Raw genomic sequence first — 19,634 nt, 5'->3', positions numbered from 1 at the left:
TAGCATTAAGCAGTGTAGTGATAGTTTATTGTTAATGCATTAGGCCAATTAAATTTCTGTGATATCTTTGCCTTATTTTGACTTTTGTCTTGACTCATTCCACATCATCGAAGGTTCTCCACCTTGATAGGATCTGCAGAGCATAATGAATGAATAATAAAAACCTTAAAACGATTGAGGGGGCACTATACCCATCTGCACATTTCAGATATGCCTCCCTTGTCTCTCTGTGTCAGTTTTTGCACTTGCTACCTTACGCACTCAGCAACTGTGTTCAGGGCACTTTTAATTAAATTGCATTGACACACCAATCTCAAGTGATAAATTGCACAATGACTTCCTCTGTCATCTTTGCAAGACCACACCTACCCCATCCAATTCGACTAAAGTCACTGCTGAGCCCAAGGAATACTGTAGGTGGGAGTTTATGTGGCAATTGGAACCTGCGTCATTGGTATTCTTTCTGACACAACACCCTGTATTTGGAGTAATATATCACTATTCTGCTTTCATATCTTGAACTGGAATTCGGCAGTAGGAAAAGGGAGAGAAGGAAATATAGTAGTTGAATATGGATTGGGGCTAAGAAATGAAAGAGGAAGCCGCCTGATAGAATTTTGCGCAGAGCATAACTTAATCATACCTAACACTTGATTCAAGAATCATGAAAGAAGGTTGTATACATGGAAGAACCCTGGAGATACTAAAAGGTATCAGATAGATTATACAATGGTAAGACAGAGATTTAGGAACCAGGTTTTAAATTGTAGGACATTTCCAGGGGCAGATGTGGACTCTGACCACAATCTATTGGTTATGAACTGTAGATTAAAACTGAATAACTGCAAAAAGGTGGGAATTTAAGGAGATGGGACCTGGATAAAATGACTAAACCAGAGGTTGTACAGAGTTTCAGGGTGAGCATAAGGGAACAATTGACAGGAATGGGGGAAAGAAGTACAGTAGAAGAAGAATGGGTAGCTTTGAGGGATGAAATAATGAAGGCAGCAGAGGATCAAATAGGTAAAAAGACGAGGGCTAATAGAAATCCTTGGGCAACAGAAGAAGTACTGAATTTAACTGAGGAAGGGAGAAAATATAAAAATGCGGTAAATGAAGCAGGCAAAAAGGAACACAAACGTCTCAAAAATGAGATCAACAGGAAGTCCAAAATGGCTGAGCAGGGATGGCTAGAGTACAAATGTAAGGATGTAGAGGCTTATCTCACTAGGGGCAAGATAGATACTGCCTTCAGGAAAATTAAAGAGACCTTTGGAGAAAAGAGAACCACTTGTATGATTATCAAGAGCTTAGATGGAAACCCAGTTCTAAGCAAAGAAAGGAAAGCAGAACGGTGGAAGGAGTATATAGAGGGTCTATACAAGGGTGATGTACTTGAGGACAATATTACGGGAATGGAAGAGGATGTAGATGAAGATGCAATAGGAGATACGATACTGCGTGAAGAGTTTGGCAAAGCAATGAAAGACCTGAGTCGAAATAAGGCCCTGGGAGTAGACAACATTCCATTAGAGCTATTGACAGCCTTTGGAGAACCAGTCCTGACAAAACTCTACCACCTGGTGAGCAAGATGTATGAGACAGGCAAAATACCCTCAGACTTCAAGAAGAATATAATAATTCCAATCCCAAAGAAAGCCGGTGTTGACAGATATGAAAATTACCGAACTATCAGTTTAATAAGTCACAGCTGCAAAATACTAACGCGAATTCTTTACAGACGAATGGAAAAACTGATTAAAGCCGACCTTGGGGAAGATCAGTTTTGATTCCGTAGAAATGTTGGAACACGTGAGGCAATACTGACCCTCTGACTTATCTTAGAAGAAAGATTAAGGAAAGGCAAACCTACATTTCTAGCATTTGTACACTTAGAGAAAGCTTTTGAAAATGTTGATTGGAATACTCTCTTTTAAATTCTGAAGGCGGCAGGGGTAAAATACAGGGAGTGAAAGGCTATTAACAATTTGTACAGAACACAGATGGCAGTTATAAGAGTCGAGGGGTATGAAAGGGAAGCAGTGGTTGGGAAGGGAGTGAGACAGGGTTGCAGCCAATCCCCAATGTTATTCAATCTGTATATTGAGCAAGCAATAAAGGAAACAAAAGAAAAGTTTGGAGTAGGCATTAAAATCCATGGAGAAGAAATAAAAACTTTGAGGTTCGCCGATGACATTGTAATTCTGTCAGAGACAGCAAAGGAGTTGGAAGAGCAGCTGAACAGAATGGACAGTGTCTTGAAAGGAGGGTATAAGATGAATATCAACAAAAGCAAAACGAGGATAATGGAATGTAGTCAAATTAAGTCTGGTGATGCTGACGGAATTAGATTAGGAAATGAGACACTTAAAGTGATAAAGGACTTTTGCTATTTGGGGAGCAAGATAACTGATGATGGTCGAAATGGAGAGGATATAAAATGTAGACTGGCAATGGCAAGGAAAGCATTTCTGAAGAAGAGAAATTTGTTAACATCAAGTATAGATTTAAATGTGAGGTAGTCATTTCTGAAAGTATTTGTATGGAGTGTAGCCATGTATGGAAGTGAAATGTGGACGATAAATAGTTTAGACAAGAAGAGAATAGAAGCTTTAGAAATGTGGTGCTACAGAAGAATGCTGAAGATTAGATGGGTAGATCACATAACTAATGAGGAGGTATTGAATAGAATTGGGGAGAAGAGGAGCTTGTGGCACAACTTGACTAGAAGAAGGGATCAGTTGGTAGGACATGTTCTGAGACATCGAGGGATCATCAATTTAGTATTGGAGGGCAGTGTGGAGGGTAAAAATCATAGAGGGAGACCAAGAGATGAATACACTAAGCAGATTCAGAAGGATGTAGGTTGCAGTAAGTACTGGGAGATGAAGAAGCTTGCACAGGATAGAGTATCATGGAGAGCTGCATCAAACCAGTCTCAGGACTGAAGACCACAACAACAACATCTCGAACTGCAAATATATCAATCAATTAATTTACTATCTTGAGTCTGGTTTGTAGCTAAAGTCTCTGAATTTACAGTTAATTGTTAGGTTATTATGCTGAAAGTCCATATGGGAATGACAGTCAAGCCCTTTGTCATTGCTTCCATTTTAGAAGCTGTGTACAATAATACCAATGCCAAAAAATAACATTCTGGAAAAATATTACCATGCTTTAAATAATAGTAAAAAAAGTCAGATATGTTATGTTGCTCTACTATTTAATATCCCTTTCTTGTATGTTGTCTCCATAAAAAAAATAAATAACAAGTTTAAGAAGAAACTGGGAATTCATTAAGATAGAAAAATTGTCAGTAAATAATACAACTACTTCAGTTCTTCTCTTCTTCATCTGTTTTCCTCAAAATGCTGAAATTATGAACCAAACAATCTCTTGATGCTTGCACTTCTGGTGCTACTTGAAGTTGTAGCACTACTTATAGCTAACATAAAATATTTATGCAACATTTGCACTCAGAAATTACTCAGTCACAAATAAGAACACAAATAATTTTAAATGCCACTAATCTAAACAAAAACATTTCTGGTACAAAAGATTCCAGCCATCAAAATCTGAATCTTTTGTATGTCGTAAAACTCCAACAAATAACAAATGATTAACAAGTATTGTTTTAGTTTTTCAAGAGTAATTGCACTGCAAGTTAAGAAATAAACTGTGTTATTTTGCAGCACATCCATGATGGAAAAAGCAAATTTTCTTCTGACCTCTGCTGTGGAAGATGGTCACCCAAACAAACAAATAATTCCAGTATTCCACTTGATGGTTTACACTACCTGATCATCACTTTATGCAATATAGATTGTCAGTCTTTTCACTCAGTCAGGAGTGTACGGATGTAGGCTGCGTGATCTGTGGTGATGAACAGTTGCATAGTTTCTCAGAGAGTACTCCATATGAGTACAAAACAAATTAAATTGACATCATAAAGATTTTTCCCACTTGTCTTTGCTTTTAGAGTTTCATGTATACCTCAGGAAATCTGAGTAATCTCGTATTCAGTATTCCATGTATGCATTTGTGTTACAAAACTTGTGGGTTCCATTGTCCAACTGAATCATTCATTCATCATGTCCCACAGTTCCCACCACAAAGTAATATGAAGTATACAATAATCATAATATTTTTAGAAAATAATAATTGTTGCTGACAAAATATTTCTCTATGTAAATTTGCATTCTTTTGTGGTTATTGTCATTGAAGCTAAAAATCTTCTGGGTTATTGGGATGCATCATATTTCTTCTACACAATCAATGTTTCAACCCCTCTGCTGGGATTCTCTTCAGGATCTTGTGGTGTTCACAGTTAGCTGAACAGGTTCAAAGACAGGTTTGATGCAGTTCTTCAGTTTAGTCCATCCTGTGTAATTCACTTTATCTCTACCTAACTACTGCAACTCGCAACCATTTGAACCTACTTATTGAAGTCAAGTATTAGTCTGTATCTGCCATCTTTACCCCAAAGCTTCCTTTGATTAGAAAATTACCTTAACACTTCAGGAAGTGTCTTAGCAACCTATACTTTCCTTTAATTAAGTTTTGCCATAAAATTCCTTTCTCCACAATTCATTGCTATATCTCTCCATTAGGTGTTAGTCCTGCCCATCTAATCTTTATCATTCCTTTTTATCACATTTCAGAAGCTTTTTTCTCTTGTCTGGGTGGAATGTAATAATATTATGAAAAGGATAGTTGCTACTCACCATACAGCAGAGATGCTGCATAACAGATAGGTGCAACAAAGAAACTGTCACAAAACAAGCTTGTGGCCAACAAGGCATTTATCAAAACAAACACACACACACACACAGACACACACACACACACACACACACACACACACACACATACATGACTGCAGCCTCTGGCTGCAGTTGTGTGTGAGCTGTGTTTGTGTGTGAGTGTGAGTGTGTGTTTGTGTTTGTTTGTTTGTTTGTTTTGATAAAGGCCTTGTTGGCCAAAAGCTTATTTTGTGACAATCTTTTTGTTGTGCCTGTTTGTGACACAGCATCTCTGCTATATGATGAGTAGCAACTATCCTTTTCATAATATTGTATTTTGGAAAAGCATTTCTTGCTGTTGCCTACTTGCATTCTATATCTTCTTTACTTTGGTCATCATCAGTTATTTTACTCCCCAAATAGCAAAGCTCTTCTACTACTTTTAGTTTCTCATTTCCTAATCTAATTCCCTCGGCATCACCTGGTTTCATTTGACTACACCCCATTACCCTTGTTTCACTTGTGTAACCTCCTTTTCAATGCAATGTCCATTCCATTCAACTTACTTTGTCATCTCTTATACAATTATGATTTCATCAACAAACCACAAAGTTTCTATTTCATGCCCCAGAATTTCAATTCCTTTTTTCAAATTTATCCTTGCTTTTCTTTGCTGCTTGCTCTGTGTACAAATTTAATGATGTTTGGGATGGACCACAACTCTGCCTCTCTCCCATTTCAGTTACTGCCTCCTTTTCACATCCCTTCACTCTTAGAACTGTGGTCTGGTTTCTAAACAACTTATACATAATGATTTGCTGCTACCTTTATGATTTCAAAAAGTGTGTGCCAATCAACATTGTCAAAAACTTTTGTAAAATATAAATGCCATAAATCTAGGTTTGTGTTTCTTCAATCTGTCTTCTAAGATAAGTTGAAGGGTCAGTACTGCCTCATGTGTTCTAACTGATCTTCCTCAAAATTGGCTTCTGGCAGTCATTCCATTCTTCTGTAGGTAATTCAAATTGATACCTTGCACCAATGAGTTGCTAAACTGATTGTTTGCTAATATCCACACATGTCATCACATGTCTTCTTTGGGACTGGTAATATTATGTTGTTATTGAAGCCTCAGGGTATTTCATCACTCTCATATATTTTGTGTACATGTGGAACAGTTTAATCATAGTTTTTTCTCCCATGGATTTCAACAATTCAGAGGGAATATTGTCTACTCAATGTGCATTGTTTTGACTTAGTTTTTTTCCACTGCTCGGTCAAATTCATCATGCAGTACTGCATCACCCATCTAATCATGCTCATCCACTTCCACTCTGATAACATTGTCTGCAAGTTACTTTCCCATCTGGCCATTTTGATTTAGACATTCTGCGGTTTCCCTTAATCATTTCAGATGGATACTAGTGCCATGTAACAGGATGTAGTGGATTCCACCCTCTATACTTGAGTAGTATATAATGACCTCAATTTTGACTGAATATTAAAATCTGACCTTTCTTCTTCCAACTGGTTTATTTCATCTGTCATAGACCAGCTGTTATAAAATTAATGTTGCTTTCCTCTTACTCTATACGTATACCAGATGGCAGTTATACGAGTCGAGGGCCAAGAAAGGGAAGCAGTGGTTAAGAAGGGAGTGAGGCGAGGTTGTAGCTATTTCCAATGTCATTCAGTCTGTACATTGAGCAAGCAGTAACAATAACCAAAGAAAAATTTGGAGAAGGATTTAAAGTTCAGAGAGAAGAAATAAGAACTTTGAGGTTTGCAGATGACACAGTAATTTTGTCAGCGACAGCGAAGGACTTGAAAGAACAGTTGAACAGAATAGACAGTGTCTTGAAAAGAGGAAATAAGATGAACATTAAGAAAAGCAAATCAAGGGTAATGGAATGTAGTCAAATTAAATCAGGCGATGCCGAGGGAATTAGATTAGGAAAAGAAACATTAAAAGTAGTAGATAATTTTTTTATTTGTGCAGTAAAATAACTAATGATGGCCTGAAGTATAGAGGATATAAAATGCTGACTTGCAATGACAAGAAGAGCATCTCAGAAGAAGAGAAATTTGTTAACATTAAATATAGATTTAAATGTTGGAAGTCTTTCCAGAAGGTATTTTTCTGAAGTGTAACCTTTTACGAAAGTAAAATGCAGATGATAAACAAGAAGAGAATAGAAGCTTTTGAAATATAGAGCTACAGAAGAATACAGAAGATTCGATAAGGGGATCATGCAACTAATGAGTAAGTGCTGAACAGAATTGGGGAGAAAAGAAATTTGTTGTGTAACTTGATTAAAAGAAGGGACCGGTTGACTGGTCACATTCTCTGACATCAAGAGATCACAACTATAGTATTGGAGATAGGTGTAGAGGGAGACCAAGAGGTGAATGGAATAAGCAGGTTCAAAAGGATGTAGGTCGCAGTAGGTATGTCGGTCTGAAGGTTGGTCTGATGTAACTCTCCACATTACCTTACTCCGTGCAAGCCTTTTTGTGTCTGCTTAACTGCTGCACCTTATATCCATTTGAACCTGCTTACTGTTTTTAATCCTTGGTTTCTTTTTACAGTTTTTAATTCACTCTCATGTCACTTCCAGCTATTACTAAGTAAACAATTTCTTGATGCCTCAGTACATTCAACATATACTTCCTTTTAGTTAAATTGTACTTTAATGCTCTTTTCTCCCTAAAATTGATCTGTGCCTGGTACTCGTCAAATCTGCAGCTTTCTTCAGTGCCACCATGTTTCAAAAGCTACTACTTTCATCTTTGCTGTGCTGTTTATTGTCCATTCTTATTTCAGTTTCAGTGAAGTTATGATCCAAACAAACTTTCCACACATCTAAATTTGTGTATTGATGTTAACATATTTGTTTCTCTAAGGAAGCTTGTCCTGCTGTTGCCAGTCTACAGTTTATATTGTTATTTCTTTTGTCTTCAACAGTTATTTTGCTGTCAAAATAGCAGTAGTGGCCTACTACTTTCAGCATTTCATTTACTAATCTAATTCCTTGCTGTCATTTGACTCATGTTGGGTACACTCCATTACTATTGTTTGACATTTATTGGTGTTCATCTGGTAACTTCTTTCCGAGGCATTGTCTACACTGATCTTCCAAGTACTTTCTCATCTCAGTTAGAGGTACATTGTCATCAGTCAACTGTAATGTTTTAATTTGTACTCCCTGAACGTAAATTCACTTTCCGAATTTCTCCTCCATTTCCTGTGCTGCTTGTTCAATGTTGTTGTTGTTGTGGTCTTCAGTCCTGAGACTGGTTTGATGCAGCTCTCCATGCTACCCTATCCTGTGCAAGTTTCTTCATCTCCCAGTACCTACTGCAACCTACATCCTTCTGAATCTGCTTAGTGTATTCATCTCTTGGTCTCCCTCTACGATTTTTACCCTCCACGCTGCCCTCTAATGCTAAATTTGTGATCCCTTGATGCCTCAGAACATGTCCTACCAACCGATCCCTTCTTCTCGTCAAGTTGTGCCACAAACTCCTCTTCTCCCCAATTCTATTCAATACCATATACAATATACAATACCATTGAACAATACAATTGTTCAATGTACGTAATGAATAATATGGAGACTGGGCTAAAACCTACTATACTCCAGTCTCTTGTACTGCCTTCTTTTCATGTGTTCTGACACTGAGGACTGCAGTATGGTTTCTGTACAGTTTGTACATCACTTTCTCCCCTATATTTTATACCTAATGACTCCAAAATTTGGAAGAGGGTATTCCAGGCTACAGTATCAAATGCTTTTTCTGTACACTAGACTCTCGCTAATTCGGCCCTCAGTAGTGCAGCCTCTCAATAATCCGTCATACATTCAAAAACACGTACACAGTGAATTATCATGTGCAGCAATGCTTAGTTAAACAATGCTTTATATACTGTATTTGAAATTGTAGCTTTCTTTACAGTCTGGAATCATGTCTTCTAAAAGGAAACATGTTATGCTAGACCTTAAGTAGAACTCAAAATTTTAGATAAGTTGACTCGAGGTTCTTTGCAGAAAGCCATTGCTGCTGAGTTCAGTGTTGGATGAGCAACTATTTATGACATCAAAAAGAAAGATGATGTTATTTGGCAGTACTCAACACAAATGGATAGTGAGTTGGGAAAACTGAAGGTTATGCAAATGAGAGAATGAAGAACTGGACGTAGCTGTTTATAGATGGTTCATACTTCAACGTAGTAAAGGAATTCCAGTCAGTCGCATTTAAGTCATCTGCATTTAACAAACAACTTGGCGATAGTAATTTGTTTGCAGCGAGCAAAGGTCAGCTATCCAGCTGGAAAAAAATGACATGGCATTCGGCAGCTGACAGTCACCGGGGAAAGTCGCTCAACTAATGATAAGGATGCTGATGAGTTTGTAAGCAAGATACGGAAGCTAACATAGGAATAAGATTTGACCGCTGATGCCTTGTATAATGCTGATGAAACAGGGTGCTTTTACAAGGTGCTTCCTTCAAAAACATTAGCTGCCAAGGACGAGAAGAAAGCTCTTGGTTACAAGCAACAGAAACAGTGCGTAACATTAATGGCATGTTGTAATGAAAATGGGAGTCATAAACTACCATTTGTGGTGAATGGAAAATCCCAACACCCCCATTGTTTTCAACACATTGACATAAATACTCTAGCAGTGCAGTATTGTACTCAGAAGAAAGCGTGGGTGGACAGACAAATATTCTCTTGGTGGTTCCATGAAGCGTTTGTACGAGCAGTGAGAAAAGAGCTAAAGAAGAAAAAGCTTCCACTGAAAGCTATCTGTATTATTGGCAATGCTTCCAGTCATCCTACAGATGTTTCTACGAAGTCTGATGGTATACATGTAAAAGCACTCTTTCTCCCACCCAATGTGACAGTACTAATTCAGCCCATGGACCAGGGAATTTTGGAATCAATTAAACATCATTATCGACATTCACTTCTCGTCTCCTTGCAAAAGTGAAAACATCTCTATCGAGACTATGCTGAAGGCATGGAAAACAATTAACATACGTGATGTTGTTTTCCAAGCAGCCGACGCGTGGGATAAAATGGACAGCACTACCATCCATTGATTCTGAGTTGGATCCAGTAGTGAGTGACGGCGATGAGCCAGTAAATTCGGAATTATCAATTACTTTGTACACTGACATGTTGCACAACCTTCCAGGACGAGAAGAAATTGATGTTAAAGATGTTACTAAGTGGCTGAATGAGGAAAACTGTGATATGGACCAAACTTTAACAGATGAAGAAATAATCAAAAGCATGCAAGAAAGTAATGATGGAAGCGATGAAGAAGAGGACACAGGAGGAGAGATCATGAAGAGTTATGCTGCTGGTGATGAAGCTGCCGAGGTCTTCCTGGAGTACATTAAGCCACAACCAGACACATGCTGTACCAATGTAATGCTTTTGCGTGATAAAGTATGCCACCGTCGCTATCATCGTTACAACAGTTAAAAATTAGGGACATGTTTCATAGTGAGTGATACGATTGTATAATTATATACAGTATACACTCAAGGACTAAGTTTTCTTTGAAAATTAGTGTATTTTGGGATTTAATAAAGTATATCCTCTATGTATTAAAATTGTATCCTTCAGTTTAATAAAGTACAGTACATTATATCCCCTATGTTTTCAAAATAAATAAAAAACAAAATAAATGAATAAAATAAATTTCAGACACTCAATAGTCCAGCACTTCCACTAATCAGGCACCCATATGTGCCAGGAATGGCTGGATTAACGAGAGTCTAGTGTATCTGTAGGTGCTACAAATGTGCACTGACGTTTCTTCAACCTACCTTCTAAGATAGTCATAGCATCAGTATTCCATAAAGCTCTGATTTCTATTGAATGAGGCTAAGCTACTATTAACTTATTATCCACTGTGTATCAATTACGTAATTCTTGACAGAATCATCTCTTGTTTCAGAGCATCCACTATGCAAGTTCCAAATCAAGGCAAGAACATGAAGGAGAATGTGATGTATGTGGTCGAACTTTTTCCACTTTGCGCAAACTGCGACTGCACAAGGATAACGTCCACCATAAGGTCCGTCGACACTTGTGCAGTAACTGTGGCTACTGCGCGTCCTCCATCAGCTCCCTGAAAATGCACATGAGGCAACATACAGGTCTGTCCCAGTGTTATCTTAATGATCGTGTAAATTTTGTAAAGCCCAATCTGCTTTTAATTAATAGTATCGTGATGTAAAATGAGTTTTCATTGATTTGATGCAGATGGGCTCAGTCATGACAGTGAGTGGGACCAGTCGTGGTAGTGTAATTGCACAGGATGAGTCTGATTGCTCTTGTGTTTGTGAGAGGCTGCTTGGGCACATGTCTGGAGGAATAGGTGACTGGAGAGGCCAGAACGATATTCAGGCTTTTGTCTCCACTGCCACCCATTTTTGCTCTGTTATTCCCCTGGCAGACCAATGTGGCTTGCAGCAACTGGGACTTGCAGTGGGGTTGTATGTTGTTCTCCTGTTCCAGCAAGGGCATTGGTAGGGCTGGGGTGGGGAAATGGTGGGCCTACACACTTTGGCTGTTCCATGGGTGTCTCTCATGTCCTGTTAGTATCCATTGCTGACAGGCTGAGGTGGGGGCACTTTTTGTGATGGAAGTCACGGTCACATCTGGTTTCTACAGCCAACCAGACACTCCCTTTTGGCGACAATTTCAAAAAGCTGCCACCCTTTGTGACCACTCACGACTTCTTGAATCCATCCCAGTTCTAGGCCAGACTTGCGAGCCCAGACTTAACTGCCCATGCTGAGTGTGTTGTGTATGTGTGGAAGCAGTCCCAGCCTCTGTATGGTCAGTCCAGAAGGTGAAATTACGTTTGTCATCTGTGCCTGTGCAGAATTTCAGACGGGCTATGTCCATTGCCGTGGGAGGATCTATATAGGGTGTAACAAAAAAAAAAATATGGCCAGATTTTCCGTAAACAGTCCTCATGTGTAAAAGAAGAAAATGTTGTATATGGACATGGGTGTGGAAACACTTTATTTCCCTGTTAGATGTCAGTTTGTATAACTCTTCAACACATTAATCATGGGCAACACTCAGGAAAAGAACTTATCAGCAGAGTGTGAAATGGTTTCCTAAATGAAATGGGCAAAATACCCTCCATTAGCAAGGGTACATGCATCAACCTGCCATCAGACTGAATCCCTGATGCACTAAGGTATCCCAGGAGAATTGCATATTGTTTCACTGCCATCCACAATACGGGCATGAAAATCTGTACATCTTGAACTGGGTTTCCATATGCTAGAGCTTCCAAATGACCCCACAAACAAAAAATCTAGTCAGTTGAGGTCCAGATAGCATAGAAACCAAGGAACTGTTCACCTCTACCTATCCATCTGTCACAGAATTAGTTCCGAATGACTTGACTTGACTTAATTCCTTTGGCCCCTATGGGGGCATAGGGCATCCAGGAGAACTCGCCATCCGTCTCTGTCTTTGGCCATTTGCCTCAATTCTGCCCAGGTCTTGCCAACTCTTTTTGCTTCCCCTTCCACTGTCCTCTTCCATGTGCCCCTTGGTCTTCCTCTCTTCCTTGTTCCCTGGGGATTCCATTCCAATGCTTTTTTCTCGATGGCTCCATCTGGTTTTCTCAAGGTGTGCCCCAACCAGCCCCACTTTCTCTCTCGTATCTGGTCTTCTATAGGTATCTGGTTTGTTATTGGCCAGAGCTCCTCATTACATATTTTTTCTGGCCACCAGATATTCATGATGCATCGAAGACATCTATTTATGAAGCTTTGTAACTGGGTTGTTATCTTTTTATCCATTTTCCAGCTTTCACTGGCGTACAGAAGGACAGCCTTCACATTTGTATTAAAAATACGGATTTTTGTTTTGTATGTGATATTTCTATTTTTCCATATTGGATACAATTGTATGAAGGCAGCATTTGCTTTTTTAATGCGGTTTTTCACGTCATCTCCAGCTCCACCATCTTCCGCCACTATACTACCCAGATACAGGAATGACTTGACAGTCTCCACTCGCTGCTCACCTATTAACAGGGGCACCTCCATGTTACCTGAATTTACTCTCATTTCCTTTGTTTTGCCTGTATTTATCTTGAGGCCAGCAGTCTCTGCTTCTTCTTTCAGCAAGCTTAATTTAGCTTGCATATCAGTCAGCCTTGGAGCTAATAAAACTATGTCATCTGCAAAATCCAAATCCTCCAGACATTCGTGGATCCCCCACTGGATTCCTCGTCTCCTGCCTGCTGTGACTCTTCTCATAACAGAGTCTAGAATGAGTAGAAAAAGTGTTGGTGAGAAAATGCAACCCTGCCGGACTCCAGTTGTTACTTTTATGGGCTCTGTCATATTTCCCTTGTGGAGTATGCAGCATTCGTAGCCATCATATAGATCTTTTATGATGTTTAAGATCTTCTGTGGTATGCCATACTTCTGCAACACCTGCCAGAGCACTTTATGTTTCACGGAATTGAAGGCCTTTTGAAAATCAATGAATGCCAAGTACATGGTTGCTTGGAATTCTTTGCTTTGCTCTAAGATGATCCTAAGAGTGTTAATAAGATCAACACAGCTGCATTGTGCCCTAAAACCGGCCTGTTCTTTACGCAGTCGCTTTTCAAGGGATTCTTTAATTCTGTTTAAAAAAATTCTGGTGAGGACCTTACTGGGCACTGACAACAATGTAATACCACGCCGGTTGTTACAGTCTGACAAATTTCCCTTTTTTGGGAGCTTTACCACCAAGCCATTTTTCCACTCCTTTGGAGATTTCTCTTCAAGCCAAATATGCTTCAGCAAAGGATGGAGCATTTTAACAGTACTTCCAGTATTGGCTTTTAAGAGCTCCGGTGCTATGTTGTCTAGGCCTGGAGCCTTTGTATTTTTTAGTGTTTTCAAGGCAATCCTAATTTCGTCCATTGTGGGGCACTGCAAATTTATATTTTGGTCTTCTTTGACTTCCTCTGGAACATCTCTTACTTGTTTCTCTTGGTTGTCTTCACAATTTAACAGTTCCCTGAAGTGCTCCTCCCATCTCTGTAGCTGTGCCTGTTGAGTTGTAAGCATCACACCATTATTGTTCTTAACTGGTCCTTCATGTCGGAAGTTCTTCATTGACAACCGTTTGGTAATGTTGTAGAGGTCTTTCATATTTCCTTGTCTTGCTGCCCCTTCTGCTAATTTTGCTTGCTCATCTATCCATTTCCTTTTATCTCGACGTAGCAATGTTTTCACTTTTTTGTTTGCCTCCATGTATTCTTTATGTGCTTCGCTCTTCTGCGCTCTTGTCTTACAAAAATTTAACTTAAGTTTTAGTTCTTTCCTGTGACTGATTTCATTCCACGTAGCATTGGAGATCCATTCCTTCCTTTGATGTGCCTTAAATCCTAGGATTTTTTCTCCCACATCTAAATAACTGTTCTTGATTTTTTGCCAGCATGTTTCAATTACCTCTTCCATAAAGTTTTCTTCTGAGAGGACCTGGAATCTGTTTTGTAGTTCAAGGGCAAATGTTTCTTTGATCTGTTGATCTTTTAATCTTGCCACCTCTATTTTCTTGCACTTATGATTGGGCTTGGTTCCGAATGCCCGCATAAATAAAAAGTTTTCTCAGTTTAGGTCCGGATGAACCATGGACCTTGCCGTTGATGGGGAGGCTTGCGTGCCTCAACGATACAGATAGCCGTACCGTAGGTGCAACCACAATGGAGGGGTATCTGTTGAGAGGCCAGACAAACGTGTGGTTCCTGAAGAGGGGCAGCAGCCTTTTCAGTAGTTGCAGGGGCAACAGTCTGGATGATTGACTGATCTGGCCTTGTAACATTAACCAAAACGGCATTGCTGTTGTGGTACTGCGAACGGCTGAAAGCAAGGGGAAACTACAGCTGTAATTTTTCCCGAGGGCATGCAGCTTTACTGTATGGTCAAATGATGATGGCGTCCTCTTGGGTAAAATAGTCCCCCATTCGGATCTCCGGGCGGGGACTACTCAAGAGGACGTCATTATCAGGAGAAAGAAAACTGGCATTCTACGGATCGGAGCGTGGAATGTCAGATCCCTTAATTGGGCAGGTAGGTTAGAAAATTTAAAAAGGGCAATGGATAGGTTAAAGTTAGATATAGTGGGAATTAGTGAAGTTCGGTGGCAGGAGGAACAAGACTTCTGGTCAGGTGAATACAGGGTTATAAATACAAAATCAAATAGGGATAATGCAGGAGTAGGTTTAATAATGAATAAAAAAATAGGAGTGCAGGTAAGCTACTACAAACAGCATAGTGAATGCATTATTGTGGCCACGATAGACAAGAAGCCCACGCCTAGTACAGTAGTACAAGTTTATATGCCAACTAGCTCTGCAGATGACGAAGAAATTGAAGAAATGTATGATGAGATAAAAGAATTTATTCAGGTAGTGAATGGAGACGAAAATTTAATAGTCCTGGGTGACTGGAATTCGAGAGTAGGAAATGGGAGAGAAGGAAACATAGAAGGTGAATATGGATTGGGGCTAAGAAATGAAAGAGGAAGCCATCTGTTAGAATTTTGCACAGAGCATAACTTAATCATACCTAACACTTGATTCAAGAATCATGAAAGAAGGTTGTATACATGGAAGAATCCTGGAGATACTAAAAGGTATCAGATAGATTATATAATGGTAAGACAGAGATTTAGGAACCAGGTTTTAAACTGTAGGACATTTCCAGGGGCAGATGTGGACTCTGACCACAATCTATTGGTTATGAACTGTAGATTAAAACTGAAGAAATTGCAAAAAGGTGGGAATTTAAGGAGATGGGACCTGGATAAAATGACTAAACCAGAGGTTATACAGAGTTTCAGGGACAGCATAAGGGAACAATTGACAGGAATGGGGGAAAGAAATACAGTAGAAGACGAATGGGTAGCTCTGAGGGATGAAGTAGTGAAGGCAGCAGAGGATGAAGTAGGTAAAAAGAGAAGGGCTAGTAGAAATCCTTGGGTAACAGAAGAAATATTGAATTTAATTGAGGAAAGGAGAAAATATAAAAATCCAGTAAATGAAGCAGGCAAAAAGGAATACAAACGTCTCAAAAATGAGATCGACAGGAAGTGCAAAATGGCTAAGCAAGGCTGGCTAGAGGACAAATGTAAGGATGTAGAGGCTTATCTCACTAGGGGTAAGATAGATACTGCCTACAGTAAAATTAAAGAGACCTTTGGAGAAAAGAGAACCACTTGCATGAATATCAAGAGCTTAGATGGAAACCCAGTTCTAAGCAAAGAGGGGAAAGCAGAAAGGTGGAAGGAGTATATAGAGGGTCTATACAAGGGCGATGTACTTGAGGACAATATTATGGAAATGGAAGAGGATGTAGATGAAGATGAAATGGGAGATACGATACTGCGTGAAGAGTTTGACAGAGCACTGAAAGACCTGAGTCGAAACAAGGCCCCGGGAGTAGACAACATTCTATTAGAACTACTGACGGCCTTGGGAGAGCCAGTCCTGACAAAACTCTACCATCTGGTGAGCAAGATGTATGAGACAGGCGAAATACCGTCAGACTTCAAGAAGAATAAAATAGTTCCAATCCCAAAGAAAGCAGGTGTTGACAGATGGGAAAATTACCGAACTATCAGTTTAATAAGTCAAAGCTGCAAAATATTAACGCGAATTCTTTACAGACGAATGGAAAAACTGGTAGAAGCCGACCTCGGAGAAGATCAGTTTTGATTCCGTAGAAATGTTGGAACACGTGAGGCAATACTGACCTTACGACTTATCTTAGAAAAAAGATTAAGGAAAGACAAACCTACGTTTCTAGCATTTGTAGACTTAGAGAAAGCTTTTGACAATGTTGACTGGAATACTCTCTTTCAAATTCTAAAGGTGGCAGGGGTGAAATACAGGGAGTGAAAGGCTATTTACAATTTGTACAGAACGCAGATGGCAGTTATAAGAGTCGAGGGGCATGAAAGGAAAGCAGTGGTTGGGGTGGGAGTGAGACAGGGTTGTAGCCTCTCCCCAATATTATTCAATCTGTATATTGAGCAAGCAGTAAAGGAAACAAAAGAAAAATTTGGATTAGGTATTAATATCTAGGGAGAAGAAATAAAAACTTTGAGGTTCGCCGATGACATTGTAATTCTGTCAGAGGCAGCAAAGGACTTGGAAGAGCAGTTGAACGGAATGGACAGTGTCTTGAAAGGAGGATATAAGATGAACATCAACAAAAGCTAAACGAGGATAATGGAATGTAGTTGAATTAAGTCGGGTGATGCTGAGGGAATTAGATTAGGAAATGAGACACTTAAAAGTAGTAAAGGAGTTTTGCTACATGGGGAGCAAAATAACTGATGATGGTTTGAAGCAGAGAAGATATAAAATGTAGACTGGCAATGGCAAGGAAAGCGTTTCTGAAGAAGAGAAATTTGTTAACATCGAGTATAGATTTAAGTGTCAGGAAGTCGTTTCTGAAAGTATTTGTATGGTGTGTAGCCATGTATGGAAGTGAAACATGGACGATAACTAGTTTGGACAAGAAGAGAATAGAAGCTTTCGAAATGTGGTGCTACAGAAGAATGTTGAAGATTATGTGGGTAGATCACATAACTAATGATTAGGTATTGAATAGGATTGGGGGTAAGAGAAGTTTGTGGCACAACTTGACTAGAAGAAGGGATCGGTTGGTAGGATGTGTCCTGAGGCATCAAGGGATCACAAATTTAGCATTGGAGGGCAGCGTGGAGGGTAAAAATCGTAGAGGGAGACCAAGAGATGAATACACTAAGCGGATTCAGAAGGATGTAGGTTGCAGTAGGTACTGGGAGATGAAGGAGCTTGCACAGGATAGATTAGCATGGAGAGCTGCATCAAACCAGTCTCAGGACTGAAGACCACAACAACAACAACAACAACAACAGCATGGAGACAAAGGAACTGGTTCATCTCTACCTATCGATACGTCATGGAATCAGCTTAGGAACATTAACACCAAAATGAGGAGCTGCTCCATCGTGCCGGAAGTACGTACGTCATGTTCATAAAGGCACATATTGTAGCAAAACAGGTAGATTTTTCTCTGAGAAAGCATGGTAACTGTCCCCATTGAGACTAGAGGAAGAATATGAGTCTCTAATAGACACTAACAATACCTTCTCAAATGTTGATGATGTGATTGCACAATTTCATGAGGATTCTCAGCAGCCCATATGTGCTCATTGTGAAAATTTACTATCTGATCACAGTGAAACAATGCCTCATTCGTGAACAGCACATTTGCACTAAAGTGAGGGTTGACACATTCTTGAATGAACAGTTCATGGAAGTGTAGGAAAATCAGCTGCTGATAGTACTTTCACACTCTGTATATAGTATGGCTATAGCAGGTACTCATATAGCACTCTCAAAACACTTATGTTGTCAACATTACTTGCAATAGCTAATTGTCGTATGCTGATGCTAGGGTTGGTTGTCATCAACTGCACCAAGAAGTTCCCCCTCCAGCTGAAGTGTCCTCATCCTTGTAGTCCCCCCCCCCCCCCAACAGCTGTGAGTAGTAGGCTTAAACAGGCTTAAACATCCTCATGTTGGGGCACCATTGTTCTGGAAATCTCTGCCGATTCAAAAATTGAGTGCCACAGCAATCCTTACAACTAATGGGCATCTGCAACTTCCTTTGTACTATACTGATGCTACGTGCTTGATGCTTGTAGAGCAATTAAGTTAATCAGATTTGAACGTAAGCAGTGAAGTTAGGCACATGTCAACACAAGCAGTAAAGTGAGCCACATGTCATCATTACCTTCATTAAATTGGAACAACAAACACTGTCAGTGAACATAAGGATTACAACTTACTGTGCGTACCAACCAAATTTGACCAAGAGGATATTTTGAATGTTTAATATAAGAAAAGGTTTCATATAATACTGGTATGTTCCATTTCTGTGTGTTTTCTGTGGTTAATGTGATTATGAAGAGAAGTAGAAAATGAGTCCTAACATGGAAACAAAGCATTTGTGGACCCATGTCTATGTAACACAATTTATTCCTCTGGGTGTTAGGTATATTTCCTGAAAGTTTGGCTGTACCTTATTGTTACAACCTGTATAGATGGTGAGAAACCTGCTAGGGGGTTCCTCAGATGTCACCTCCTGCATTGCCTTCTGTATATGCATGCAAATGTGCTGAGCATCTGTTTGATCTCTTAATCAGACTCTGAATGAAAGAGAACAGTGGTCTGATGCTCTGTGGTGTTGTGCTGTCAGAACTGTTTAAATGTGAGGATTATAAATTTGAGGCTACTGTCAGACAGAGTCATATAGTGTATGCCTCTATTACAATAATTGAGGCCAGTGCCCAGATTGTAGCTGGCACTGTGGAACTGATGCGTGTGGCACGTACAGAAAATTGAGGAATGCATCAACCACGAGCGACCACACTGCGCCATGAAAAGAGCCTTCAAAATCTATATGAATTCTCTCCCTTGGTTGCTGAGATTTAGGGCTTAGTGAGAAATGCTACTTTGGGACTGTCTAGGTCTGGGCACAGGTGTGACAGAACTGACAGCCTCATCAGTGACTCGCATATATCATCGTACTCGACATTCCCCTGTGTAACTTGTGAAGCAACTGGATGGTGTGAAGATGGAGAGTGGATGGAATGAGAACTCAACATTCTTCTTCTTCTGTTGTCATTAGTATAAAACCGTGCATAGCATTGGATCATTAAAGGTTCTGCACTGCCAATCAGTGTCCTTTAGTAGGTGCTCTTGCCACTCCTACTCTATTGGCGGCATTTCACTATCGAGGAGTGGGCCGTGCGCTCTGGCTGCTGCTACTTCATTTGCCATGATTGAGAATTTG

The 19,634-nt window shown here is 39.7% G+C and overlaps 1 protein-coding gene across 1 annotated transcript in view; it reads left to right on the top strand.

Moving 5' to 3' along the window:
* Window positions 1–19,634, top strand: part of LOC126194669 (uncharacterized) — a 121,441-nt gene that overhangs the window by 67,547 nt on the left and 34,260 nt on the right. The window contains exon 7 of the mRNA XM_049932870.1: window positions 10,715–10,916. Coding sequence (XP_049788827.1) covers window positions 10,715–10,916 — 202 coding nt within the window. The remainder of the gene's footprint in view (window positions 1–10,714; window positions 10,917–19,634) is intronic.

Source organism: Schistocerca nitens, chromosome 7 (genome assembly GCF_023898315.1).
Source record: "Schistocerca nitens isolate TAMUIC-IGC-003100 chromosome 7, iqSchNite1.1, whole genome shotgun sequence".
Taxonomy (NCBI): Eukaryota; Metazoa; Arthropoda; class Insecta; order Orthoptera; family Acrididae; genus Schistocerca; species Schistocerca nitens.
Note: the sequence above shows the minus strand (reverse complement) of the source record. Positions and strands in the feature narration are given on the sequence as shown.